The sequence below is a fragment of the Lithobates pipiens genome, unplaced genomic scaffold (assembly GCF_037356315.1).
Source record: "Lithobates pipiens isolate NorthernLeopardFrog02 unplaced genomic scaffold, aLitPip1_a1.2 Scaffold_18, whole genome shotgun sequence".
NCBI classification, from domain to species: Eukaryota; Metazoa; Chordata; class Amphibia; order Anura; family Ranidae; genus Lithobates; species Lithobates pipiens.
Genome location: NW_027507758.1, coordinates 48,952,393 through 48,980,197, shown reverse-complemented (window position 1 = coordinate 48,980,197; position 27,805 = coordinate 48,952,393). Strand labels below are relative to the sequence as shown.

Below are 27,805 nucleotides of genomic sequence, written 5' to 3'. Positions count from 1 at the left end.
GTGGCCTGAAGTCCGACTAAAAAAGAGGTTCATTTTTATTAGCTAGGAAAAGATGGTCCTGAGAGACTGGAGGGAGGGGTTAACCCAGGTAGGCTGACGTGAGACTGGCCAGGAAATAACTACTGACTGAGCAGACTATAGGGAAACATTATGCTGTGATGGTGGAGAACATTAATAGGAATTATTTAATGGTTAAAAAAAATAAACTAGTTTGTCAGAAAAATTCACCCTCTTACCTGTCAATTAAGGTCTGAGAGGACAGAAACTATCATCTTCTGTATCCCAACAATCATCCAACTGAGGTACAAGATAGAGCCCATAATCAAACTAAACTGGAGCCTTCGCCCAACCTCCAGGGCTGTAAACCATGCACTCTCTTGGCATTAGTTGCAATGCCTACCGATGGTTTTCTCAGACATTTAGACTGTTGGTTTAAAGTTCTCTTCAGCAGTGATTTAAGCTGAATTCCTGCCAGTGGCAGAACTACCAGGGTTGCACATGCGACTGGGCCCTGGTGTTCCACCAATACGTGTGTGTGCGCATGTGTGTAGGGGGGCAGTGCGTCCCTCCCTGTAGTCACTTGCGCATTTATGGGAAAGGCGCTAACTGCCAAAACATCATCGTGCATGTGACCAGTAGACCACCCCCCCCCCCCCCCCCCGAGCTCATCCAATTACAAATTGATTAGCTGGCTGATTAGTAATTGGCTGAGCTAGGCATCGTCTCGGCTGGGCTTGGGCCCGCTGGTCAGGTGTGTATTAATGTAATTACAGGTGGTCCGTGTGACAGCTCCAGGCCACACCAAGTCCGTGGGGCAGTCAGTCACTCTGTGGGGGGGGGTGTCCCTGATGTAAGGTAAGAGGAGCCGCTGATATAAAGGTCTCCCCTTATATCAGTGTCCTCACGTCCCTCTTTCATCAGTGAACCATTAACTCTGCAAACTCTGGTGTATTTATTTATTACAGCTACTTATGTAGCGCCATCAATTTACACAGCACTTCACATATTTATTGCACATTCACATCAGTGCCTGCCCTCAAGGACCTTACAATCTAAGGTACCTAACTCATATTCATACATACATTAGGGCCAATTTAGACAGGAACCAATTAATGTACCAGCATATCTTTAGCGTGTAGGTAGAAACCAAAGCACCCGGAGGAAACCCACACAGGCACGGGAAGAACATGCAAACTCCAGGCAGGTAGTGACCTAGTTGGGATTCAAACCCACAATCCTTGTGCTACTGTGCATGGTGAAAAGGGGAAATATGATATAAGGGGGTCACCAGAGCTCCACCCTAACATCAGAGTTTCCAGCATTCCCCCTTAAATTAGAGTTCCCTGAAATACACCTTACATCAGAGTAAGCAGAATTCCCTCCAACAGTGCAAGGGAAAACTTTGTTGCCTCTGAGTTATAGAGGAACTCTGATGTAAGGGGGAGCTCTGAAGACCAGAGAACCTCTAAAATGAAAAAAAAAAAAAAAAAAAATGTATACCTTTAGTTCTACTTGATGTGAACTGCCAAACCACAGCCAAGCACCCTTAAAAGAGAGGAAGCAGACCTCTGAATGAACGGTTTCTATTACAGACACAAGTACTTTAGCCTTCACTCGCATTATAGTTTAGTACACTCCATATAGCACAATCAGTTTGAACCAGTAAGGAGCTGCTGTCACCTTTTATCTACATTTATCAACAGGTTTCACAAGAGTGGAGGATGCAGAGAACATTCATTGAGGAGAACAGTCAACTGTAATAAACATCCTAGTCAGGGCTAATGATCTACAAAAGAACTAGAGACAATGTGTGCAAGGGCAACAATGGGTCTGTTCTGAAAAGGGTACAAGCTGTAACATATTTTATTATTGTAAACGAAAGGTTTGTTTAAAAAAAAAAAATGATCTAATGCAAAAGCCAGCATGTAACTATGTCTCATTCCTTATAGAAGAAACTTCACGGATTATCTCTGGAGAGTTTACATTCATTCAGGTTCAGCTCTTTGTGTAGAAAGGACAGATGCATTGATACCTGTAGAAAAAAAATCATAAAGTCAACAAATGATAAGAGAAAAGAAGAGGTCTTGGCTACATTGCCAGTACTGGATATGCCCAATGACCCATTTAGCAGCCAATACAATAGGTTACCGCTCTATTATTTACCTTCTGTAATGATTCCTCCCAAGGCAATGAGTCACAATGGCTCCCACCGGGATGGACATTTAGCAATATATTAGGCTTTTTAGAATCTGAAAGAAAACATTATAAATCCTTATGAAGATCCATATCACATTGCAGGGTTGATATACTCAAGATGTAGAAGCTGTACACTAACAAAGAGAGTGCTTACTTTTGAAGGTAAATAGGATGATACTGTGTTCATTAAACTGGCAATAGATAAATAGAATTTCAAATAAAAAGTCTTAGAAAAATTTGCATGTGGCAGGAGGTCCCCGCCACCTTCCCAGGCTCCCCCGTTCCACAGGGGAAGCCTGGGACTGAAACTAACGATTTGGCTGGCTGACCATAGAGATGGAAGAGAAATGGAAATTTCCTGATCATCTCTTTGGTCTATGAAACGAGAAACTAGTATTTTGTCACGGTTTGATCTGCATCTGAGGCCAGAGGGGAGATCTGGGGTATAATAGACTCCAGATGTCTCCATAAAGAGGACCTGTCATGGCCCATGCTATCACAAGGGAGTTTGTTCATAATAAAGTTGATAATAAAAAGTAGAGAGAAAGTTAAATTTGAATTAAAATAAATAATAAATCTTTTTTTTTAAAGCACCCCTGTCCTCCCAGAGCAAAGGCAGTGTTTGCATCATGCATGTGAGGCATCACCAAGAATGTCATAGCTAGAGTAATAATTCTAGTGCTAGACCACCTGAGTAACTCTAAAATTGTTAATCTGTGGAGGATTTTATAGAGTCGCCTATGGAAATTTTTTAAATAACCTAATTTGTTGCCATTTCACGAGTGTATGCAATTTTAAAGCATGATAGGTTAGGTATGTATTTACTCAGCATAACATCTTCTTTTACATTTTACAAAAAATAGGGTATTATATTTGTGTTCACTAAGATTCATTAAAGTGTATTTTTTCTAAAATAATCTGCGTTTAAAAATTGCAGCTACCAACATTTATTTCTTCCGGGGCTTTGCTTTTAGAAATTATATAATGTTTGAGGTTCTATCTCCTACACCAGGGGCAGGCAACCTTGGCCCTCCAGCTGTGGGGAAACTACAAATCCCATCATGCCTCTGCCTCTAGGAGTCATGCCTGTGATTGTCAGGGTCTTGCAATTTCTCATGGGACTTGTAGTTTCACCACAGCTGGAGGGCCGAGGTTGGCTAACCCTGTCCTTCACTGACATGTGCCCTTACTGGGCATACTGTATAAACTGCACATAGAGGAAAAATATAACCTGAAAAGTGAAGTTAGAAAAAAAAAGGAATCATGGAAACCAGAAAGCCCTTGCACTGGTGGAAAATGCAAGCTTGTGTCTAAAAAACGGTTAATCCTTTTCACATACCTGGCAAACCAGAACTTTGGTGATATTGCTCTGCAGCCATTCTAAGTTTCTTTACATATCTCAGTAATCCGCTTAGGGGGACACGCTGGTCATTTTCATAGGCAGTGATCAGAACTGAAGGATAACTCTGAAAATGAATAACAATTATATATTAGACTGAACATTAAATTCTAAATGCCTATGCCTTAAAAAAAATGCAGCTTTTGCAACAATACTCTTTTTCCCTATTGATGCTGTCCCCCACAGAACGTTTACTTAGTCCAATAGCTGCTACCCAACTTCCAGGATAAATGGTGCCCAGCCACACGAAACTAGTGCATAGGTAGGGGTTACTACTCCGCTTAGGATTTTAATGGGTTCTCCCTAATATTCAGATAGTCTCTCTTTCTCCCCTTCCTTTTCAAAGAATCCAATTTACAAGCTCTGCAGCACCGGGGGAAGCCAGAGGAGGGTAGTGTGTAAACATCCAAAGGTTAACACCTGCTCTTACCTGTGGTCTGATATTCTGGTAGGGACAATAGGATTCTATAGCTCTGTAATGTTCCATGTTACACGCTGGACTGCCCCACTCCTCCTCCTCTTCTATAGTGAGTGGTAATGAGGTGTCCATCATTGTTTTCAGAACATCCAGAAAAGGGGCCTGCCAGCAACAAAAAAATATACAGTTATATTTCAGAACATCTAATTTTCATGTCTTTCAGTGGAGGTTGGAAAGTAGACAGAACATCCCTCGAGTTCAACCAATAGAAAAAAATTAAAATAAACAGAAAACCTCCATATACAAAATCCTATACCCACAGTTGATCCAGAGGAAGGCAAAAAACAAAACAAAAAACAAAAAAAAACACCCTATAAACTAGCATTGTCCAATTTGCTCCAGAAGGGGGGAAAGCTATTTCCTGAAGGCAATTTGATATTCCCTTTATCAACAATCTCTGGTGATATTACCTATAAAGGTTAAAATAAAGTTATAATCTGTGCATTTTGGAAATGCATCCAGTTTTTTTTTTTTTTAACATTCTATTGAGCTGGCCACAGCTACACAATATACCGTTTGCATCTTTAACAGCTTCAACTCTTCTGGGAAGGCTGTCCACAAGGTTTAGGAGTGCGACTATGGGAATGTTTGACCATTCTTCCAGAAGTGCATTTGTGAGGTCAGGCACTGATGTGGACGAGAAGGTCTGGCTCACAGTCTCCACTCTAATTCATCCCAACGATGTTCTATTGGGTTGAGGTCAGGAATCTGTGCAAGCCAGTCAAGTTCCTCCACCCCAAACTCAGTCATCCATGTCTTTATGGACCTTGTTTTGTGCACTGGTGTGCAGTCATGTATGAACAGGAAGGGGCTGTCCCCAAACTGTTCCCACAAAGTTGGGAGCATGAAATTGCCTAAAATGTCTTGGACTACCGACACCTTAAGGCCGCGTACACACGGGCGGACTGTTCGCCCAACTTAGTTTGTCAAACAATCCGACAAACAGTCCGCTCAAAATTTGCATGAGCGGACTTGACCACACACGATGAACGAACAGTCCGCTGAAAGCGTGCGCGATGACGTGAACGGCACGTACGACGGGACTAGAAAAACGACGTCCTATACACTGCAATGCAACCTTCGGCGTGTAAATCCTTTCTGAGCATGCGCGAGACTTAGTTTGACGAACAAGCCTACACACGAGCGGACTGTCCGCTCAAACCAAGTTTCAGCGGACTGTCTTACGGGAATTCCGAAAAACTTTGTTCGTCAGACTGTCCGCTGAAACTGTCCGCTGAAGCCCACACACGAGCGGACTGTCCGCTGAAACACTGTTCAGCGGACAAAGTTGGGCGAACAGTCCGCCCGTGTGTACGCGGCCTTAGAGTTACCTTCACTGAAATGAAGAGGCCAAGCCCAAACCCCTGAAAAACAACCCCACACCATAATCTCCCCTCCACTAAATGATTTGGAACAGTGCACAAAGCAAGGGCCATAAAGACATGGATGAGCGAATTTGGGGTATAGGAATTTGACTGGCCTGCACAGGGTCCTGACCACCACCCGAGCGGAGACTGCGAGCCAGGCCTTCTCGTCCAAGATTGGTGTCTAACCTCACAAATGTGCTTCTGGAAGAATTGTCAAATATTCCCATAAACACACTCCTAAACCTTCTAGACAGCCTTTCCAGAAGAGATGAAGCCGTTATAGCTACAAAGGGTGGGCCAACACAATATTAAACCCTACAGAATAAGATTGGGATGCCATTGAAGTTCATGTAAAGACAGGCGTCCCAATACTTTTGACAATATAGTGTAGTTCTATAGGGAGTCTATTACACATACACAAGAAGCCCTTCCATATTGTGGAGCTTAAAATTTCTTTCCTCCAGATGTAAAAAGTGTCCCCTTCTGTAATAAGCTGAAAGTGACTAATGCTAACCCAAGTTCACTATATGGACAACTTGTGTATATATCTATGGGCTAACCCTTAATATCCAATAATTCAGTCTACTCTAAGCAGCATTTAAAAAATGGAATGCACTGTTTAATTTCAGTAGAGCAAGAAAAAAAAAAAAAAAAAAAAAAAATATATATATATATATATATATATTTATATATATATATATTTAGAACAAAGCATAACATAGAGGGGATCTTAACCGCTTGCCGACCGTCTCACGCCAATATATGTTGGCAGAAGGGCTCGTACAGGCTGAATCACGAACCTGTACGTTGCCCTTTAAGAGGCGGCCGGCAGTGCGTGGGCCTATGGCAAGCTCCGTGGGTCGAGTCGTGGGTCCGGCGCACTTGAACGCCGCATGGGGAGATGCTAATGTAAACAAGCATCTCCCCATTCTGCCTAGTGACAGTGTCACAATCTCTTCTCCCTATGATTGGAGCAGAGATCAGTGACGTCTCATACACAGCCACGCCCCCCCACAGTTAGAAACACACCCCTAGGACACACTTAACCCCTACACTGCCACCTAGTGGTTAACCCCCTCACTGCCAGTGTCATTCACACAGGAATCAGTGCATTTGTATAGCACTGATTGCTGTATAAATGACAATGGTCCCAAAAATGTGTCAAAAATTTCCGATGTGTCACAATAAAAATCGCTGATCACCGCCATTAAAAACAAAACAAAAAAAAACTATTAATAAAAATGGCATAAAACTATCCCCTATTTTGTAAATGCTATAACTTTTGCGCAAACCAGTCAATAAACGCTTATTGCAATTTCTTTTTACCAAAAATATGTAGAAGAATACGTATCGGCCTAAACTGAGGAAAATAATAAATCATTTTTTTAAATCTATTTTTGGGGGATATTATAGCAAAAAGTAAAAAAAAATTTTTTTCCGAAATTGTCGCTCTTTTTTTGTTTATAGCGCGAAAAATAAAAAGGGGTGATCAAATACCACCAAAAGAAAGCTCTATTTGTGGGAAAAAAAAGGACGTCAATTTTGTTTGGGAGCCATGTCACACGGCCGCGCAATTGTCAGTTAAAGCGACGCAGTGCCGAATTGCACAAAGCGGTCTGGTCAGAAAGGGGGTAAATTCTTCCGAGGCTGAAGTGGTTAAAAAATATGTAAATCCTCTATTTCCTTAGACACCATGTAGTATAATAACATAAAAGTGTCTCACACAGTTCTCCAGAAAACTAAAGTTAAAAAAAACAAAACTGTTTTACAGTCGCTTTCATTACTTAGTGGACTGGAATCTACAGCAGCCCAGAGTCTTTTTTTTTCGTTCAGCCAGCGGATTGAACAAAAACAAAAAACCTGACTCAATTCCCCCATCCACACATTTGAGGTGGATGGGGGAATCCTCCCCGCTGAGTTATTTTATTCTGACATCGGGGAGAGTTCACCGGCATCAGAATACACTGATCAGTGTGGGGAAAATTTGACAGCGTGATTGAACAGAAGTCGATCGGTGGATCACCTTCTGTACATCACTTACCCCAACATGGATTGATATTTGTCCAGCTTCTGCTGAACCGAATTTTGATCCATGTATGGCCAGCTTGAATAAACATAGTGATGCTCATAAAGTTCCTTCAGGGACGAAGGGCCATCTGACAGCACCTCCAACGTATAGGCCAGATGTCTGTTTGGTATAGTACCTCCAGGATCATTGCTTGAAGAAGCCCGGGATCAGAATTGGCAAGAGCTCCGGCCACAACTCCTCCTGCGCTGGAAGCCATAATTGCTGTGTAACAGGGCTGCGAAAATCCCAACTGGTGAATGTGCTTTATACAGGCCTGCAGATCATGCACACCATTAGGCTTTCTATCCAAAATCCCTTGTTTATGCCAGCTACAGCCAAGTTCACCGCCACCTCTGTAAGAGGACAACAAAGCTAAAGAGTCTGGTGGGGGGACACATACAAACATATATATCACTTTTTTTGTAATACATGCAGATTTTACACTACTCTGAGTATGGCAAAGTACCTCGTAATCATTCCAGAAATCCAGGGAGCTACTAACTGACTACATTGACTCTGTTATACAGAAATCCAAGGTAGTGTTGTTAGCCTGCATGCATTTTCCTCTACTAGACTACATGAACTCCTCCCATCCCCTCCCCTCGCCATATGTGCTGTCATTATCAGAGGTGAAAACAGGCATCTGTCACAAAGTTCTGTAAACTTAAAATCTGCTTTATTTGTCAGAAAACACAAACAATAGGCTTTGTCTTCAGCTTTAGCTCAAACAAAACAGGTGCAGCTTAAGCCTGCTATACATGAATCCAAATGTGGTCGCTTCAGCAGGGACCAGCCAAATTTCGATCCAGGTATGGGCAGGCAGGTTGTGCACAAGTCGACCTGCAGGCCAGGCTGGACAGTGTCATTGGTTCCTAGGACACTGGTCGCAAGGCTGCACAATGTCTTTAGTTTCTAGGACGTTGGTGGCCAGGCAACCAATGGCCCTGTGTGGCCTGGCTGCCAGTGTTCTAGCATCTAATTGTCCTGTGTGGTCTGGCTGCCAGCGCCCTAAGACTAATGATAAAGAAGGTGGAACAGGGCACCTGGATGAGCGTCCTCTAGCTGTCCCCTCCCAAAGCATACTCGCTGAACGCGGGGTGGTGGAAACTGAGTTCATGGTTAAGAACAGCCACAAATTGGGCTACTATCAGGGGAGGTGCATAAAGTTGACAGGGAAGAACAAAGGAATTTTCTTCACATTTTAATACTTTTTCACTGGGGATGATAATACAGGTATTTAGACAAGAATGTATGGACCTGTATTTGTTTTTATGCTCACATAAGTTCTTATTTAGGGTCGGTTCACACTGGGACTATTTGTCAGGCGACTTAGCCACCTGACAAGTAGAGTCCCGTTCTGTACAATGGAACCGTTCTAATTGGAGCGACACAAGTCGCTCCGACTTAGAAAAAGGTTCCTGTACGACTTTAGAGGGTGACTTCAGGCGACTTGCATTGACTTCTATACAGAAGTTGTTTTGCAAGTCGCCGCAGCGGTCATGTCTAGGTCGTCTGAGGCAGTTGCGCTGCCTCAGTGTGAACCGGACCTTAAGAATTTTCAGACGTAAAACATTTATCTTTATTGTGCAGACATTACCTCACATGGCAATAAGCCAATATCCAGCCATCTTCAACCAGCAATTTGTTTTCAGCTTTAAAATTCATGCTCAAGTCCATCCCATAGGCTCCGTACACATGGACCAGAAGTGGCCTCTGTGTGAGCCCATCACCCGCTTCACAGAAAAGAGTAATTGGTATCAAAGTGCCATCCTGTCAACAGCAAGTGAATACATGTCAAACAGCAACAGTGTATCATGCAGACAATGCCCCAGGACAGGCAGCAATCCTAAAACAATTCAGATAATACATAAGACACCATCCTTCCTATTCTGGATAACCGAAGGAATAGAGAATGAGCTTCTCTACCATTTTCCACTCTCTGCTCCACTTTCAAGAAATTGATGAGACGTTAAAGAGCCGCTAAACCCCTGCAAAATCTCACATTTACACGAAGACTCAAGATCTAAATGCACCCTTGTTTTGTACACTGGTTATTGTTTTAGGTAATTGAGGCTTAAGGTATTCCTAATGCCAAAACTGTTGGGATATCTTTATTTTTTGCCATCTGTGTCTCATTAAAGTAGACCTTCACCTCCAAAAACTAATTGTTTGGCTCCAGTCCCCTCCTCCCTCAGTTGAATATATATATTTTTTTATTTACACTATATTACCAAAAGCATTGGGATGCCTGCCTTTACACGAAATTTAATGGCATCCCAGTCTTAGTCTGTAGGGTTCAAAATTGAGTTGGCCCACCCTTTGCAGCTTCAACTCTTCTGGGAAGGCTGCCCACAAGGTTTAGGAGTGTGTCTATGTTTGACCATTCTTCCAGAAGCGCATTTGTAAGGCCAGGCACTGATGTTCAACGAGAAGGCCTGACTCGCATTCTCCACTCTAATTCATACCTAAGGTGTTCTATCGGGTTACGGTCAGGACTCTGTTCAGGTCAGTCAAATTCCTCCACCCCAAACTCACTCATCCATGTCTTTATGGACCTTGCTTTGTGCACTGGTCCAAATCATTTATTGTGTGGGGTAGTTTTTCAGGGGTTGGGCTTGGCTCCTTAGTTCCAGTGAAGGGAACTGTTAAGGCATCAGCATAACAAGACATCTTGGACAATTTCATGCTTCCAACTGTGTGGGAACAGTCTGGGGTTGGACCCAGTTCCAACATGACTGCGCACCAGATGCCCAAGCGAGAATTAAATTGCACCCGATCTATGTGTGCACAAATGTGCTGATGGGCTCTGCCAACCTTCAGCACCCAGCAGAGACCCATCTGTCACATCTGTGCATGCAGGGGTATGCCGCACACATGCACAAACACGATGCATTTAGGAAGGTACAGGACTTTGTGTCCGATTGGCACCTGCATCAGACCCCATTCACACCTGAGCGTTTTGTAGCTTGAAGCCTGAAGCTACAAAATGCTAGAGGGGAAAAATTATATTATTCTCAATGGAGATGGTTCACATCTCCACTACATGTCGCCTGAAGCCGAATGCCTGAAGCTCAAACAAGTTCCGGACCCTTGTTTGTCGCTCGAATTGAGCAGATTTGGGCATTTTTCTTCTTTTAACATTGGTGACCTTTTGCCCTGCACAAAATCGCGGTACAAAACGTGGTAAAAAACGCATCGAATTGCGGTAAAAAACGCCGCAAAAAAACGTTTGAAAACGCTACGCTCAGGTGTGAATGCAGCCTTAATCACAACACTTTCACATTCCTGTGCATATCTGTCACAGTGTTCTGCCGGGTCCCGAAGGATGAGCAGCAGCACATCTGCGCAGGACCATCAAAGATGGTGGTACTAGTAAGGGGTGGAGGCAGAACCAGAAACAAGGGGAGCAAAGTTGCTTTTTTTAAGAGGTTTCACTTCCTGTCTTGTGGACAAATTAGCTTTGGAAAATCTCCTTGCTTTCTAGAGAAATTCCCTGTTGTCACCACACAAGTGACCCCATTGGAAGATATCTCCTCTATTCATCTTGTGGTGGCACTTAAAAATGTGGGATTTGTGTATGAAAGGAGAAGGGAAAATTCATACATCTCAAGTCCTACACAACTAGACAGGCATTGCTACCTATGTGACAACATCCTGTCTTTTTTTTTTTTTTAACAGGTAAGTCTATCCTCCCTTTTCTGTGGATACATAGGTCCATCTTTCATGTTTGGACACATTTTTTCCACCCATTGGCTGCACCGCTGTATATTTTTTTATGCTCTCTCTCTAAATGAAAGTGCCTTTCAGCTATAGAAATGAAATGAGTCTTGATAGAGGGGATGCCTGTATAGAGGCCTTTAAGATGCATCGCACAGTTTGCATAGATACCCTGGCCTTGGCAAACGAAAGGCCAGTTTGCTGTCCTTCAGACTTTAAGGGGGCCAGACTGTGGCCAGCGGGATTAGAAATTGGCCAGTGTGGGTGGATGTAGACAATGTTTCAGGCTTGGTGGTCAGTGGAGTAAAAAAAAATGTAAATAGCTGTTGTGATTAATAGGAATAATCACCCATCATTGATATTAGTGGGAGTATTAATGCCCAGTTGTTTATATCAGGGGGAATAATTATGGCCAGTCTTTAGTGTCAATAGGCTGGAGAGTGCCCATCATTGTTGTCAGTGGAAGGAATGGTCCTCATATCAGTGGGAGGAACAGTGCCAGAGGGGCTGGAAAATGGCAAGCGAAGGGCTGCAACTGGAGACCACTGCTTTAGATTAAGCTTTACTGCTGTGCGGTCCCTGCCGGGGAGGTTCACTCTCACTAATGTTACAGAGGACAACTGTTTTGGGTTACAGAAAATGATAGGAAATCCAAAATGTTTGAGTCATCACAGTAAAGGAGAAATCTACTTTAGGGTAAACCTGTCCTGGTAATAAGTCTAATGCCCTGTACACACGGTCTGACTTTCCGACGGAAAATGTGCGATCGGATCGTGTTGTCGGAAAGTCCGATCGTGTGTGGGCTCTGTCAGACTTTTTCCGTTGGAATTTCCGACACACAAAGTTTGAGAGATGGATCTAAAATTTTCCGACAACAAAATCCGATCATTTAAATTTCCGATCGTGTGTAGACAATTCTGACGGACAAAGTGCCACGCATGCTCAGAATAAATTACGAGACCAAAGCTATTGGCTACTGGCCCGTTTATAGTCCCGTTGTACGTGTTTTATGTCAACGCGTTCAGAACGATTGCATTTTCTGACAACTTTGTGTGACCGCGTGTATGCTAGACAAGTTTGGGCCAAAATCCGTTGGAACAAAATCTGACGGATTTTGTCGTCGGAAAGTCTGACCGTGTGTACAGGGCATATGAGTTCCTGCCATGTTTCTAAGACAGAATAGAGGGGGAAATCTCCTCCACAGGACACAAAAAGATGACAGATATCCTAACTATTCCCTAGACTGAAATAACACAATTGGCTTATAAGATATTCGAGATGATACTAATGCTGGCCAAACACGTTTCAAAAATGTTCTTGTTTAACACTATACGATCAAGAATTTTCAGACCAGCTGAAATAAAAAATCAACTTTTGCTGAGAGGAGGACAGGGCCACCCATGGCTTGAAACTCAGGCTGAATAAGAGAAATTAATAAAATGCCTACATCCACGTGAAAACAACGTTAAAGTGATGCTAAAGGCTAGTTCTTATTTTTAATAAAATAGATGATGTAGCTACTTTGTGCAACAAAACTGAAAGGTTGCTTCCCTCTTCTAGCAGTACACTGCCAATATTGTCTGTACCTCCCTACTTCAGGTACTCCCTGCAGCAAGCTAGGTAATAAAGTGGCACCCAGGGATGTGAGCTTCCAAGGGGGGCTGTGTGTGTGTCCATAGACACACATAGGGCCAGTGAGCTATGCCACTGTTCACTCCCTAAAGGAATTTGACTGACTGCAGCAGAAGCCTATGGCTCCACTGTGAGAAGTGAGGGGAACGGTGCTGGAGTTGGAGACACGGAGCCAGGTAAGTGTTTAGAGGAGGCCAAATAGTAGGTTCTTTTTCTTGATCATACATCACGGGACACAGGAGCTTCATTACATAGTGGGTTATATAGGCACCTCTGGTGATTGGACACTGGTTGACCCTAATTAAGGAGAATTCCTCCCCTATATAACCCCTCCCATCTGGGAGGCACCTCAGTTTTTTCGCCAGTGTCTGGGTGATGGTCACGTAAAACTTTAGCTCTATGCAGGTCCCTGCGAGGGCCGAAGGGCTACAACAAACCGGATCCATACCTCGGGCCGATATTTGACTCCCAAGATGGTATGGTACCCGGGCCTCGTCTGCCGAAGAAGCGAGGTTTTGCCTGTAAGTCCTCTCCATTGGAAGACTGGGCTCTGGGAAAACCAGACTTGGTGTACTGTTTATACAGAGCGCACGAAAGTTTCTGGCAGAGCTTTTTACATGGCCCAGGTAAGAGCCCCAGATATACCTGAAGGTTGGCTAACAATACCCGCCGTGATGGGTGAAGGCTGGAATTGGTCTGGTTCAGCAATTCCTGCGGCGGGGACAGGTAAGGGAAGTCATCCTGTATATTTAAATATATGAATGGATTTCTTCATTGTGAGTAGTTGTATGTCTTACCTGGTTTCCACCACTAGAGGGAGTAAGAGCAGCCTGATGCATACTTACATGCCTTTCAATACACACGCTCAGTGAAAGCCTGGTTTCCCCAGCTACTCACGTCTCCATTGCAGTCCCTGCCACAGATGAAGGTAAACAGGGGTCCCACGCTGCTCCGTTTTGGGTTCTCCTCCCCCCCCCCGGATTCCGCGGTCCTCGTGCACGCGCGCCGGGCGCGCTCCCGGCCTAATGGAGGAGTCAGTGTGCACGGCGCTGTACTGCGCAGGCGCCAGGCGGCAGTTTTAAAAGCCCAGAGCGTCAGGGGACTGTAACTGGAGACACAGGAGCTGTGGGCAGTAAGCATCCGTGGGGTTGGATCCAGGCAAACCTTAAGACACCTACTCAGCATCAGGTTGTGCAGTTTAAGCATATATTTATTTATTGTGAGACTTTAAGCGCAACAGTGATCGCACTTGTACTAGTACCTCTGCTTTGTAGCTTAGTACTGTCTCCTCGTAAGAGGGTCTCAGGGGGAGGTAATAAGAGCACTGGCAAGTCACCGCCTAGGTCCAGGGGTTCCAAAAGTGCCTGTAAATTACCATCCCCCTCTGCAAGACTGGAGCCAGCCTCTCAAGACGAGTCGGTGCCCCTGTCAGGTTTTGCAGCCTCTCCTAATGTCGCAGCCCCGGTTTATGTCACTGAGGACTCCCTTAGGGCTACATTGGAGGGTTTTGAAGGGAGAATCATGAATTTTATTTCTGCTTCCCTAAAAGATAGCAGGAAAAGGGGTAGATCCCCTCCCTCTGCTGAAATCCCTCTTTCGGATAGTTCTTCTGAAAATGAGGAGGGATCCCTATCTTTGGATAGGGATCAGGAGCAGTCGGATGAGTCAGAGGAAGAGGAGATAGTCCCCTCCTCCCAGGCACTCAGAAAGCAGGTGCAGTATTATACTGAATTGGTGCGTACCACATTCAGAATGCCTGCTGCTGAAGTCGCTACGTCCTCTGTTTCTTCCCTGGGAGTCAGGAAAGCCCCACAGACTGCTTATTCCTTCCCAATTCATCCTTTAATGGATAAATTGATGTATGAGGATTGGGGACATCCCGATAAACTGTTTACTCCTCCCAAAAGGTTTTCCATGCATTATCCTGTGGAGGAAAGTTTCACCAAGAAGTGGGGGGTCCCATCTGTCGATGCGGCTGTTTCTTGTGTGAATAAAAACCTAACTTGTCCTTTGGATAATGCGCAGGTATTCAAGGATCCAACTGATAAAAGGCTGGAAACCTTATTAAAAACCTCCTTTTCCATGGCTGGCGCTGTGGTGCAACCTACAGTCGCAGCCGTGGGGTTGTGTCAGTTCCTCAAGGAACAGGTTAAACAGATGTTTGGGCTCCTTCCCAGTGAGGAAGTAGAAAATTATGCAGAATTACCTCACATCCTGTGTTTCATAATTGATGCGATTTTGGATTCTGTCCAACAAGCATCACGTTTGTCCCTCATGTTGGTACACATGCGTAGGGCCCTATGGCTAAAGAATTGGGCTGCTGAGCTGTCATGCAAAAAGCATTTGACTGGGTTCCCGTTTAAAGGGGAGCGTTTGTTTGGGGAAGAATTAGATAAATTCGTCCAAAATATTTCAGGAGGTAAGTCTACTCTCCTTCCAGTCAAAAAGAGCAAGCGTCCAGGGATCCAGTAAAGCAAAAACCGCTATTCCTGGCCTTAGATCAATTACTATCACAGGGTGTGATAGTAGAAGTGAGCCCGAAAGATCAGGGTTCAGGGTTTTATTCAAATCTCTTCACCGTTCCAAAACCAAATGGAAGTGTCAGACCTATCCTGGATCTGAAAGACCTAAACCGGTTTTTACACATCCAGACCTTCCGAATGCAGTCAATCCGCACTGTGGTCTCCTCCCTGCAAGGGGGAGAATTCATGGCATCAATAGATATCAAGGATGCATATCTCCATGTGCCAATTTTTCCGGCACACCAGAAATTTCTAAGGTTCGCGGTAGAGCGGCGCCATTTTCAATTTGTGGCCTTGCCGTTCGGGCCTGCTACAGCCCCTCGAGTCTTCACAAAGATTATGGACCCTCTCTTAGCAATCTTAAGAGTTCAGGGTATAGCCGTCATGGCTTATCTAGACGACTTGCTTCGCGTGGAGAGAACTACAGCGTTCCTAAGTCGCAGCGTCACCAAATGCTAGAACATCTAGAACGCCTAGGTTGGATTATAAACCTAGAAAAGTCGTCCCTACAACCGACTACCAGGTTAGAATACCTAGGTATGATTATCGACACCGCTCAGGGCAGGGTGTTTCTTCCAAGGCTAAAGGCCTTGGCCATTGGAGATCTGGTGCGCCTGATTCTGGGCAGAAGATCTTCCTCCATTCGGTTGTGCATGAGACTATTGGGGAAGATGGTCGCCTCCTTCGAGGCCGTCCCATTCGCCCAGTTCCACTCAAGGCCTCTGCAAGGATGCATCCTTGCGGCTTAGAACAGGAAGCCCCAATCCCTGGATCTTCCTATGCGTTTATCCCCCGGGACACGCAAAGGTCTTGTCTGGTGGTTACAAACCAGGAATTTGCTGAAAGGCAAAACTTTTCTTCCTCTCTCATGGAAGATTATCACAACAGATGCCAGCCTGACAGGCTGGGGAGCTTTATTGGAGGGAACGTGCTCGCAGGGGAAATGGTCTGCGACCGAAAGTCTACTGCCCATAAATATCTTGGAGATTCGGGCAGTTTACATGGCACTCATAGAGTGGTCTTACAGACTGCGAGGTTTCCCGGTTCGGGTTCAGTCCGACAATGCCACCGCAGTGGCTTATATCAATCACCAGGGCGGTACCAGAAGTCTGGTGGCCCAAAAGGAGGTGAATCGCATACTTGTCTGGGCAGGAAAGCATGTTCCGTGTCTTTCTGCAGTCTTCATCCCAGGAGTAGAGAATTGGCCCCGGTTTATGTCACTGAGGACTCCCTTAGGGCTACATTGGAGGGTTTTGAAGGGAGAATCATGAATTTTATTTCTGCTTCCCTAAAAGATAGCAGGAAAAGGGGTAGATCCCCTCCCTCTGCTGAAATCCCTCTCTCGGATAGTTCTTCTGAAAATGAGGAGGGATCCCTATCTTTGGATAGGGATCAGGAGCAGTCGGATGAGTCAGAGGAAGAGGAGATAGTCCCCTCCTCCCAGGCACTCAGAAAGCAGGTGCAGTATTATACTGAATTGGTGCGTACCACATTCAGAATGCCTGCTGCTGAAGTCGCTACGTCCTCTGTTTCTTCCCTGGGAGTCAGGAAAGCCCCACAGACTGCTTATTCCTTCCCAATTCATCCTTTAATGGATAAATTGATGTATGAGGATTGGGGACATCCCGATAAACTGTTTACTCCTCCCAAAAGGTTTTCCATGCATTATCCTGTGGAGGAAAGTTTCACCAAGAAGTGGGGGGTCCCATCTGTCGATGCGGCTGTTTCTTGTGTGAATAAAAACCTAACTTGTCCTTTGGATAATGCGCAGGTATTCAAGGATCCAACTGATAAAAGGCTGGAAACCTTATTAAAAACCTTCTTTTCCATGGCTGGCGCTGTGGTGCAACCTACAGTCGCAGCCGTGGGGTTGTGTCAGTTCCTCAAGGAACAGGTTAAACAGATGTTTGGGCTCCTTCCCAGTGAGGAAGTAGAAAATTATGCAGAATTGCCACACATCCTGTGTTTCATAATTGATGCGATTTTGGATTCTGTCCAACAAGCATCACGTTTGTCCCTCATGTTGGTACACATGCGTAGGGCCCTATGGCTAAAGAATTGGGCTGCTGAGCTGTCATGCAAAAAGCATTTGACTGGGTTCCCGTTTAAAGGGAGCGTTTGTTTGGGGAAGAATTAGATAAATTCGTCCAAAATATTTCAGGAGGTAAGTCTACTCTCCTTCCAGTCAAAAAGAGCAAGCGTCCTTCATTTAGGCGTGCTCTCTCTCCCGAAGCATCAAGCTCTAAACAGTGGCGACGGCCTTCTCAGTCCTCCTCTGCTAGAAAGGCTCAAGGCCGAGCCCAGGGACAAAAAAAGACTTGGGGGCGAAAGCCTGCCAAGCAGAGCCCCAAAACCTCCTTGTGAAGGGGCGCCCCCGCTCGGCAGAGTGGGGGGAAGGCTCCTGCAGTTTGCAGGCGCCTGGCGGGAAGAGATCCAGGACAAGTGGGTGATCTCTTCAGTATCTCTGGGCAGTTTAGGTCCTCAGGTCCCTGGCGGTCTATGTTTATGATCTGTGTCTCCCTCCCCTCAATCTGAGCATTGCTATGGGACATCCCACTATGTAATGAAGCTCCTGTGTCCCGTGATGTATGATCAAGAAAATGGGATTTTTATATACAGCTTACCTGTAAAATCCTTTTCTTGAGAGTACATCACGGGACACAGGGCTCCCGCCCCTCTTGGGTTTTACGTGGTTTCTTATTGCTTTGCTACAAAACTGAGGTGCCTCCCAGATGGGAGGGGTTATATAGGGGAGGAATTCTCCTTAATTCGGGTCAACCAGTGTCCAATCACCAGAGGTGCCTATATAACCCACTATGTAATGAAGCTCCTGTGTCCCGTGATGTACTCTCAAGAAAAGGATTTTACAGGTAAGCTGTATATAAAAATCCCATTATTATATCACTGTAGGGAATGCACTAACGTGAAAAACATTTTGTCTTTCGAACCACTTTAATAGAACAATATATATTAACACATAGCCTCCTTGTGAACACAAGAAACAGGACAACTCCTAACCTAACCCCAAAATGAATTATTGAAGTGTATCTAGGCCCAGAATGAAGGATTTAATGTATTGCAGAGGTTGAGGCTGCTTTTACAGTGCCTTGAAAAAGTATTCATACTCCTTAAAATGTCATGTTTCAACCAAAAACATAAATGTATTTATTATTATTTATAAATTAATAATATAAATTAATATTTTATAATATATTTCTACAAATAAATATATGAAAAGTGTGGGGTGCATTTGTATTCAGCCCTCCTGAGTCAATACTTTGTAGACCCACCTTTCACTGCAATTACAGCTGCAAGTCTTTTTGGGGATGTCTCTACCAGCTTTGCACATCTAGAGAGTGACATTTTTTGCCCATTCTTTGCTAAATAGCTCAAGCTCTGTCAGATTGGACAGACAGCTTCTGTGAACAGCAATTTTCAAGTCTTGACACAGATTCTCAATTGGATTTTGGTCTGGACTTTGACTGGGCCATTTTAACACATGAATATGCTTTGATATAATCCAAACCATTGTAGCTCTGGCTGTATGTTTAGGGTTGTTGTCTTGCTGGAAGTTGAACCTCCGCCCCAGTCTCAAGTCTTTTGCAGACTCCATCCATCTTACCATCAACTCTGACCAGCTTCCCTGTCCCTGCTGAAGAAAAGCATCTCCACAACATGATGCTGCCACCACCATGTTTCACAGTGGGGATGCTGTATTCAGGGTGATATGCACAGTTAGTTTTCTGCCACACATAGCGTTTTGCTTTTAGGCCAAAAAGTTCAATTTTTGTCTCATCTGACCAGAGCACCTTCTTCCACATGTTTGCTGTGTCCCCCACATGGCTTCTCACAAACTGAACTTCTTATGGCTTTCTTCTTGCCACTCTTCCATAAAGGTCCGATTTGTGGAGAGCACAACTAATAGTTGTCCTGTGGACAGATTCTCCCACCTGAGCTGTGGATCTCTGCAGCTCCTCCGGAGTTACCATGGGCCTCTTGGCTGCTTCTCTGATTAATGTTCTCCTTGCCCGGCCTGACAGTTTAGTGGATGATCATGTCTTGGTAGGTTTGCAGTTGTGCCGTACTCTTTCCATTTTCAGATGATGGATTGAACAGTGCTCTGTGAGATATTCAAAGCTTGGGATATTTTTTATAACCTAACCCTGCTTTAAACTTCTCCACAACTTTATCCCTGACCTGTCTGGTGTCTTCCTTGGCCTTCACAAAACAGTTGTATTTTTACTGAGATTAAACTACACACAGGTGAACTCTATTTACTAATTAGGTGACTTCTGAAGGCAATTTGTTCCACTATATTTTAGTTAGGAGGTATCAGAGTAAAGAGAGCTGAATACAAATGCTCGCCACACTTTTCACATATTTGTAAAAAAAAAAAAATTGAAAACCATTTATCATTTTCCTTCCACTTCATGATTATGGGCCACTTGGTGTTGGTCTATCACAAAAAATCCAAATACATTTAAGTTTTTGGTTTTAATGTGACAAAATGTGGAAAATTTCAAGGGGTTTGAATACTTTTTCAAGGTGCTGTATATGCTTTATTAAGATTTTTTTTTCCTTTGTTTTCACTTGCCGATGACCCTTTCTATACCTAAGTGAAGGCCCATGCTCACCATACTGCACCTGTTGAGGAGCGCCATTGCTGCTCTCCTGATGTGGACTGCAGATGCCCATCTCCTTAGCTTTTTAGTGGTTAAACCCAATGGATATGTGTCTTTTTCATCTCTGTAAACTTAAAAAAAAAAAAAAGTCTGGAAATGGCCAAGCGCAAACCTTGCTTTTTGCTTTAAGGCGGAAAACTTTGCAAGTCTCGTTCTTCCCAATGGCATGATTGGCTTCAATCGACAAAGTGTTTTCTAGTACAGAATAAGCAAATGTGATTGGACGACATATGGGAGACTCAAGGTAAAACTGAAGGAGATCGGAGCCTCGTTCTAGGTGCACCGCCGGCTGAACCGCACAGGCCCATTCTGGAAGCTGGACAGAAATAAAAAGGGAGAATAACATGCTTATTTCTCAGGAAATTCTATGTCCATATTTAGACACTTAAAAAAAAAAAAAATCCTTGAATGTGTGTGCTAGATTTAATCTGCAAAGCTGTTTCACCTCAATTCATATGATAATTATATATACGGATATCAGAGCTGAAGAAAGACTTTACACGCTCAGAACAAAACATTCGCTGACAGTGGCGTAGCTTAAATGGTTCGCTGCACTCAACTTGTTAATAACCTTTTTTATTTAAACACTATAATGAAATTCAATCACTATTTCAATTAAAAAGCAAACTATGAAACAGGTCATGATTTTCTTGTCAAAATTTAATTTGCTCTGTGAAGTGATATTTAAAGTCAAATTCCATTTACAAAGGAAAAATGTTTACTCTTCCACCTATTGAAAGCGAACGGGGTGACAGTGACAGGGCTGATGACTTGTTTTGTCCCCAACTTGAACTTCTCTGTATAAGCAGACACTGTCTAAAATGTAAAAAAAAGGTAAAAGTAACAGGCATTGTTTTCAAGTCGCTAATGTAAAATGTTTTTTGGAAATTCATTTTGCTGAGGTTTTCGTATTTTTACAGTCTTGTTCTTCTCCATTATTTTAAAACGATAAATCAAATACAGATCTGTGGTCCCCAGGTGGCGCACTTCTCTTTCAGCCCGGGCAATGTTATACTTGGCAATTTACTAATATCTTTAATTTACAAAGTGCTGCATATTACACAATGTTGTGCAGATGATACAATCCATAAAAAACACCACTAAAGACATGACATGGCGGGAGAAAAGGGTCCGGATGATCTCCGAAACTAGGCTACAATCACACCAATGATTAAGGATGGTGTAAATATACAGGGATGATGTCTGCAGCTGCAGGCAACACCCCGGTATGTTTTTTTTTAGAGCTGACGTGTCGGCTCTATTTGTAACAGCAATCCTAGCAATTAACTAGCCACTGGATTGCTTTTAGTAGCAGGAAAGGACGTCCCTGCCCTCTATTGTGGCTTTAGTGGAATTTCTAGTTTCTAGTTCTCCATACACAATCCTTTAAAAGCCTTTACAGGTCATCAACCTCAGATATGAACAAAGCATATCCAGCTGTAGTGTGCACTTGTCTCAGTTAGGAGGACTAAGTGTCATTTCTGTCAGCTGACTCATTCCTCTGTTGTAAGCACGAGTCACGTGACAAGTTTTCCTGACACCAAGAGGAAAAAGGGGACAGGAATGGGATCTCCAGCACACAGCCTGTAATGGACAGTCTTGGCTCTGTTCCTGTGTGAAAAGGGGGGGGGGGGGTGTCCCTTCCCTCCGGGCCTCCAATCAGCTCTCAGACTTCTCCTCACTGAGTTCTGCAGTGTGTAATTTCAGCTCTTGGCCCCCTTTTTTCTGACAGCTCAGACAAGCTTTATGAATTCTGGACTTTGAATGGATGTAGAGAAGAGAGGACTGCAGGTAGGTACAACTTGTTTAGGTGGATTTGTTTAATTTTTGTGTATCACCTGAGGCCAGTCACTTCACTGAGAATATGTGAGGGTTTACAACCACTTTAACTGTGGACTATGGCCCTAGAATTATTGATGTTGGTCTGACATTTGTGAGGATGCCATGTGGCACAATTCATTTTTATATACACATTCTCGCCCTATGCTGCCCTTTTTACATAGGGTGTGTATGGGGGTGACAGTAGTGCTTTAACTACTTCCGGACCGCCCACCAGACATATACTGCAGCAGGGTGGCCCGGCTGCAGGAAACAGCATACCTGTACGTTGTTTGCGACTTCGGTGTCTGGGGCGCGTGTGACCGGCGACCTGTTCCTGCTGTGATTGGACCAGAAGCTGCAATGGCCCGCCAGCCACGCGCGATCGTTTGGAGGAGAGAATGAATGGTGGTCTGCCTATGTAAATAAGGCAGACTGTCATTCTGTCAGACAGAGAGAGAGAGAGATCTTGTGTACCTGCTAATCTGGAACACCGATGTCCCTCTTCCTGCAGTCAGTCCAGCCCCCACACAGTAAGAAAGCACACCCAGGGAACACACTTAACCCTTTGATTGCCCCTGACATGAACCCCGTCCCTGCTAGTGTCGTGTATACAGTGACAGTGCAATTTTTTGGTGTATCACCTGAGGCCAATCGCTTCACTGGGTATATGTGAGGGTTTACAACCACTTTAACCATGGACTATGGCTCTAGAATTATTGATGTCAGTCTTACATTTGTGACAATACCTCACATGTGCTGCATAATTAATTTTTACATACACATTCTTCCCTATGCTGCCCTTTTTACATGGGGTGTGTACGGGGTGTGATAGTAGTGCTTTAAAAAAGGTGTAAATTATTTTTATGTAATATATATATATATATATATATATATACTGTGGCAGCAGGCAGGTAAAATCACCTGGTTGTATCCAGGATGGAAAATATGTATGCCCTAGATTCAGGCTTTATGCGGACTTGTACAACTAGAGGGGAGTGCTGGGAGTCCTATAGGGGAAGAGTTAATGAGCCCAGCTGAAGTAAGTGGGCTCATTAAGACCTCTACAAAAAACCCCAGCATGCTTAGGTAAATGCTCCGTCCTGGAACCAGTTTTGTGTTTGTATAGACTGGGGAGTGTGACACCTGTTCTGTGCGGTGAGTTAACACCTGTGTGGCAAACCTCTACAACAGAGACAGAGACTGGTGCAGCACAAGGCTGCACTCAGTTGTTAGACAGGGAATCTATGTGTGTAATTAGAGGTCAAGCTGACCAGGATTTATTTTCATGTTTTTTTTGTTTGGCTGTTATATTTTTCACTGCATGTAGCATAAATAAAACCGCACCTTTTGTTTTTCCACCTACAACGCTGTCTGCTGTGCCTGATTTTGTGTTGTAAACCCATCCAGGGGGTCACACACACCCGCTGCCGAGCAAACCCCTCACAGTTGGTGGAGAATGCGGGCAATTTTTTTTTAAGGCCAGCATGGAGGAGATACTGAGACAGCTGGCTCTAGCAAATGCAAATCAGCAGCAAACAAATGCGGGTTTACAAAAGAGCCTTGCAGCCCAGCAGCAGACAAATGCAATTTTGTTGCAGAGTCTGGAAGCTCAGCAACAAGCCCAGCAGCAATCTGAAGCCCGTTTCATAGACCTGTTGCAGAAGCAAGAGCAGAGTTTTCAACAGCAAATAGAGACATTAATACAGCAACATCCGCAGACCAATGAGGCAAGTGGTTACACTAATACCGCATCCTTTGGTGTGAGCCGTTTACTGACAAAAATGACTGGAGAGGATGATCCGGAGGTGTTTTTGACCACATTTGAAAGGACTGCTGAAAGGGAAAAGTGGCCTAAGGAGCAGTGGGCTGGACTGGTGGCCCCTCTGTTAACTGGGGAATCGCAGAAAGCTTATTATGACCTAGAGCCTGACCAAGCAAAAGACTATGTGGTGCTAAAAACTGAAATATTGGCACGGCTGGGTGTCACCCTGGCCGTCCGGGCTCAGTGTGTGCATAATTGGACTTTTCAGGTTGGAAAACCCCCCAGGTCTCAAATGTATGATCTCATTCACCTGAGCAGGAAGTGGCTGCAGCCAGAGACTTTGACCGCACCAAACATTGTGGAACGTGTTGTTATGGATCGTTTCCTGAGAGCTCTTCCTACTGCCATCCAAAAATGGGTAAGCCACGGAGACCCAGAAAATGCAGATAAACTTGTGGATCTGGTTGAGAGGTACTTGGCTACAGAGAACCTGACCACCTCTTCCAGGGACTCATGGACTTTCCACCCTAAGACCAGATCATTCCCAGTGGCGGGTAAGATGACTCCAAGGGGTGAGGGTGGAGAGAGTGAGAGGGTGGGAGTTCTACCTAAGGTCTGGCGGGAGCAGCCCGGAAAGCCCAGGCTGCAAGAGGCAGCAAAAAAGATTATTTGCTTCCGCTGCCGGCAAGAGGGACAGATTGCAGCCAATTGCCCAGTTGTGGATGAGCCTATGCAATGTGACTTTATAAGGGAGAGACGTCAGTCGCTGTTTGCGACAGTTGCATGCACTGCCATTCGGGGACCTGAGAAACATTTATGTAAAATGTGTATTAATGGTAGAAATGTTGATGTGTTGCTGGATTCAGGTAGCCTGGTAACATTGATAAAAGCTGAATTAGTTACTACAGAGGTCTCTGGGAAGAACAAGGTGGCTGTTATTTGTGTGCATGGGGACACCCGAGAGTATCCTGTAACTTCAGTGTTTTTTGAGACCCCCAAAGGTAACCTCTCTCATCAGGTGGGGTTAGTGTCTGACTTACCACATGATGCTTTTGTGGGAAGGGATTTTCCAAAGTTCTGGGAACTCTGGGATTGTCCTGAGCCCCCCACTGGTGCCCCTATAGACCAGGAAGATGACCAGAATTCCTCTGGGAGTGGTGAGGACTCTCCTGAATTTCCCTTGTCGGAGGAGCCAACATCCTCAGATGAAAACATGCCGTCTGTGGATTTTCGGATCTTGAGGTTCACAGGGAAAATTTTGCCACAGAACAGTTAAAAGACCCCACCCTAATAAAGGCACGGGAAAATGTGGTGAAAATAGATGGCGAGTTAGTGAACCCAGATAAGACTTGCACTTACCCGTACTTCACTATGGAAAGGGACCTGCTGTATCGAGTGGCTCAAAGGGCAGAAGAAACCATTGAGCAACTTGTGGTGCCCAAACCTTACAGGTTCTGTTCTGTTCTTCCTGCCCTGTGTGTCAGAAGTCGGCACCTATGCCACATTTCCGTAACCCGCTGGTACCTCTTCCTATCATTGAGGTCCCCTTTGAGAGGATCGCAATGGATTTGGTAGGTCCGATAATGAAGTCCGCCAGGGGGCATCAGTACATTTTGGTTATATTGGACTATGCCACCCGTTATCCGGAAGCAATTCCTCTTCGAAATACCTCGGCCAAAACCATAGCCAAAGAGCTATCTCTTGTTTTTAGCCGCGTGGGTATTTGTAAGGAACTGCTTACGGACCAAGGTACACCCTTTATGTCCCGGGTTATGAAAGAACTATGCAAGTTGTTCAAAGTGACACAATTGCGTACATCTGTGTATCACCCCCAAACAGATGGGTTGGTTGAAAGATTCAACAAAACCCTAAAACAAATGTTAAAAGAAGGTGGTGGATAGAGATGGAAAGAATTGGGATTGTCTAATACCCTATCTGATGTTTGCCATTAGGGAGGTACCCCAATCCTCTACGGGTTTCTCACCCTTCGAGTTGCTCTATGGGAGACACCCAAGAGGGCTGCTGGATATCGCCAAGGAAACTTGGGAAAATGAGAGTTCTCCTCACAGGAGTGTGATTGAGCATGTCGCCCTGATGCAAGATAGAATTGCACAGGTAATGCCAATAGTAAAGGAACATTTGACCCAAGCACAGTTAGCACAGCAGAGAGTGTACAACCGTGGGGCCAAGACCCGTACTTTTTCCCCGGGGATAGGGTCTTGGTGCTAGTCCCTATGGTTGAAAGCAAATTTCTGGCCAAATGGCAAGGTCCATACGAAGTAATTGAAAAAATTAGTGAGGTGAACTACAGGGTTAGACAGCCAGGAAGGCGAAAGCTGGAGCAGATCTATCACCTCAATCTGCTGAAAGCCTGGAGGGATAGGGAATCCCTAGTCGCAGAGACTTTGTCACAAACCCAGTCTGATTGCTTAGTTCCTGAGGTTGGAATAGCAGTCACCTTATCGAAACCCCAACAACAGGAGGTTAAAGAGTTTGTACTTTGTAACAAAGAGATTTTCTCTGAGCTGCCGAGACAAACATCTGGCGTAGAGCATGACATTATCACCACGCCAGGAGAAAGGGTAAAACTAAAACCTTATAGAATACCAGAGGCCCGACGGGAGGCAATACTTGGGGAGGTTCAAAGGATGCTGGAATTGGGTGTGATAGAGGAGTCCCAGAGTGACTGGTCCAGTCCTATCTTACTAGTGCCCAAACCTGATGGGAGCTGGCGGTTTTGTAACGATTTTCGACAATTGAATAAAGTTACAAAATTTGACACCTACCCCATGCCGCGTATAGATGAGTTGATTGACCGGCTGGGAACAGCCCGATTTATGACAACTCTTGATCTCACCAAAGGGTATTGGCAAATTCCCCTGGCCGAGTCGGCCAAGGAGAAAACTGCGTTTGTAACCCCAGATGGGGCATTCTAATATAAGAGAATGCCGTTTGGGTTACAGAATGCACCGGCAACATTCCAGCGGAAAATGGATAAGATTCTGAGGCCCCATCAGAAATATGCTGCAGCTTACCTGGATGATGTGATTATCCATAGCACAGACTGGGTCTCACATTTGCCAAAAGTACAAGCAGTCCTAGACTCTATCCGGGAAGCTGGGTTTACGGCCAATCCAAAGAAGTGTACCATTGGACAGGAGGAGGCCAAATATCTTGGGTACACTATTGGGAGGGGGGTGATAAAACCCCAAGTCAATAAAGTCGAGGCCATACAGAGTTGGCCACGTCCCAACAGCAAGAAACAGGTATGAGCCTTTCTGGGAATCGCTGGCTATTATCGACGATTCATTCCCCATTTTGCTTCTCAGGCTGTGCCCCTCACCAACCTGACAAAAGGGAAAGAGTCTGTCATGGTTAAATGGTCCCCAGAGGCTGAAGAAGAATTTCAGTCCTTAAAAACAGCCTTATGTAGCCAGCCAGTGTTGTACTCACCAGACTTCTCTAAGGACTTCGTTGTACAAACTGATGCATCAGACGTTGGGTTAGGAGCAGTGTTATCCCAGGTCTGGAACGGGGAAGAGCACCCAGTCATTTACCTCAGCAGGAAGTTGAAGTCCCATGAGGTAAATTACGCCACGATTGAGAAGGAATGTTTAGCAGTGAAGTGGGCTCTAGATTCCCTTTGGTACTATCTGCTAGGTAGGCACTTTGACCTGGTGACTGATCACACTCCTTTAAAGTGGATGGCTCAAAACAAGCAGACCAATAGAAGGGTAAATAGGTGGTTCCTGGCCCTACAGGAATTTAACTTTACAGTTAAGCATCGCCCTGGTGTTAAAGTGGGGAATGTGGATTCTTTGTCTCGGATACATGCGTGTCTGACTTCTTGTGTTACAACCCCAAGGTTGAAAACAAGAGGGGGGGTATGTGGCAGCAGGCAGGTAAAATCACCTGGTTGTATCTAGGATGGAAAATATGTATGCCCTAGATTCAGGCTTTATGTGGACTTGTACAACTAGAGGGGAGTGCTGGGAGTCCTATAGAGGAAGAGTTAATGAGCCCAGCTGAAGTAAGTGGGCTCATTAAGACCTCTACAAAAAACCCCAGCATGCTTAGGGAGATGCTCCATCCTGGAACCAGTTTTGTGTTTGTATAGACTGGGGAGTGTGACACCTGTTCTGTGCGGTGAGTTAACGCCTG

At 44.6% G+C, this 27,805-nt stretch overlaps 1 protein-coding gene across 4 annotated transcripts in view; it reads right to left on the bottom strand.

Annotated features, from left to right (window-relative positions):
* Nucleotides 1-1,840: 1,840 nt before the first annotated feature.
* The window catches only part of PREPL (prolyl endopeptidase like), a 77,370-nt gene continuing 51,405 nt past the window's right edge, over nt 1,841-27,805 (bottom strand). For 3 of the 4 annotated variants that reach the window (XM_077485662.1, XM_077485661.1, XM_077485660.1), the window contains exons 9-15: nt 20,174-20,377; nt 9,106-9,278; nt 7,645-7,861; nt 4,026-4,175; nt 3,536-3,662; nt 2,164-2,249; nt 1,841-2,032 (exon numbers count right to left, since the gene is read on the bottom strand). In XM_077485662.1, coding sequence (XP_077341788.1) covers nt 1,958-2,032; nt 2,164-2,249; nt 3,536-3,662; nt 4,026-4,175; nt 7,645-7,861; nt 9,106-9,278; nt 20,174-20,377 — 1,032 coding nt within the window. In that variant the 3' untranslated portion in view covers nt 1,841-1,957. The remainder of the gene's footprint in view (nt 2,033-2,163; nt 2,250-3,535; nt 3,663-4,025; nt 4,176-7,644; nt 7,862-9,105; nt 9,279-20,173; nt 20,378-27,805) is intronic. The other variant, XM_077485663.1, reaches the window with a different exon arrangement.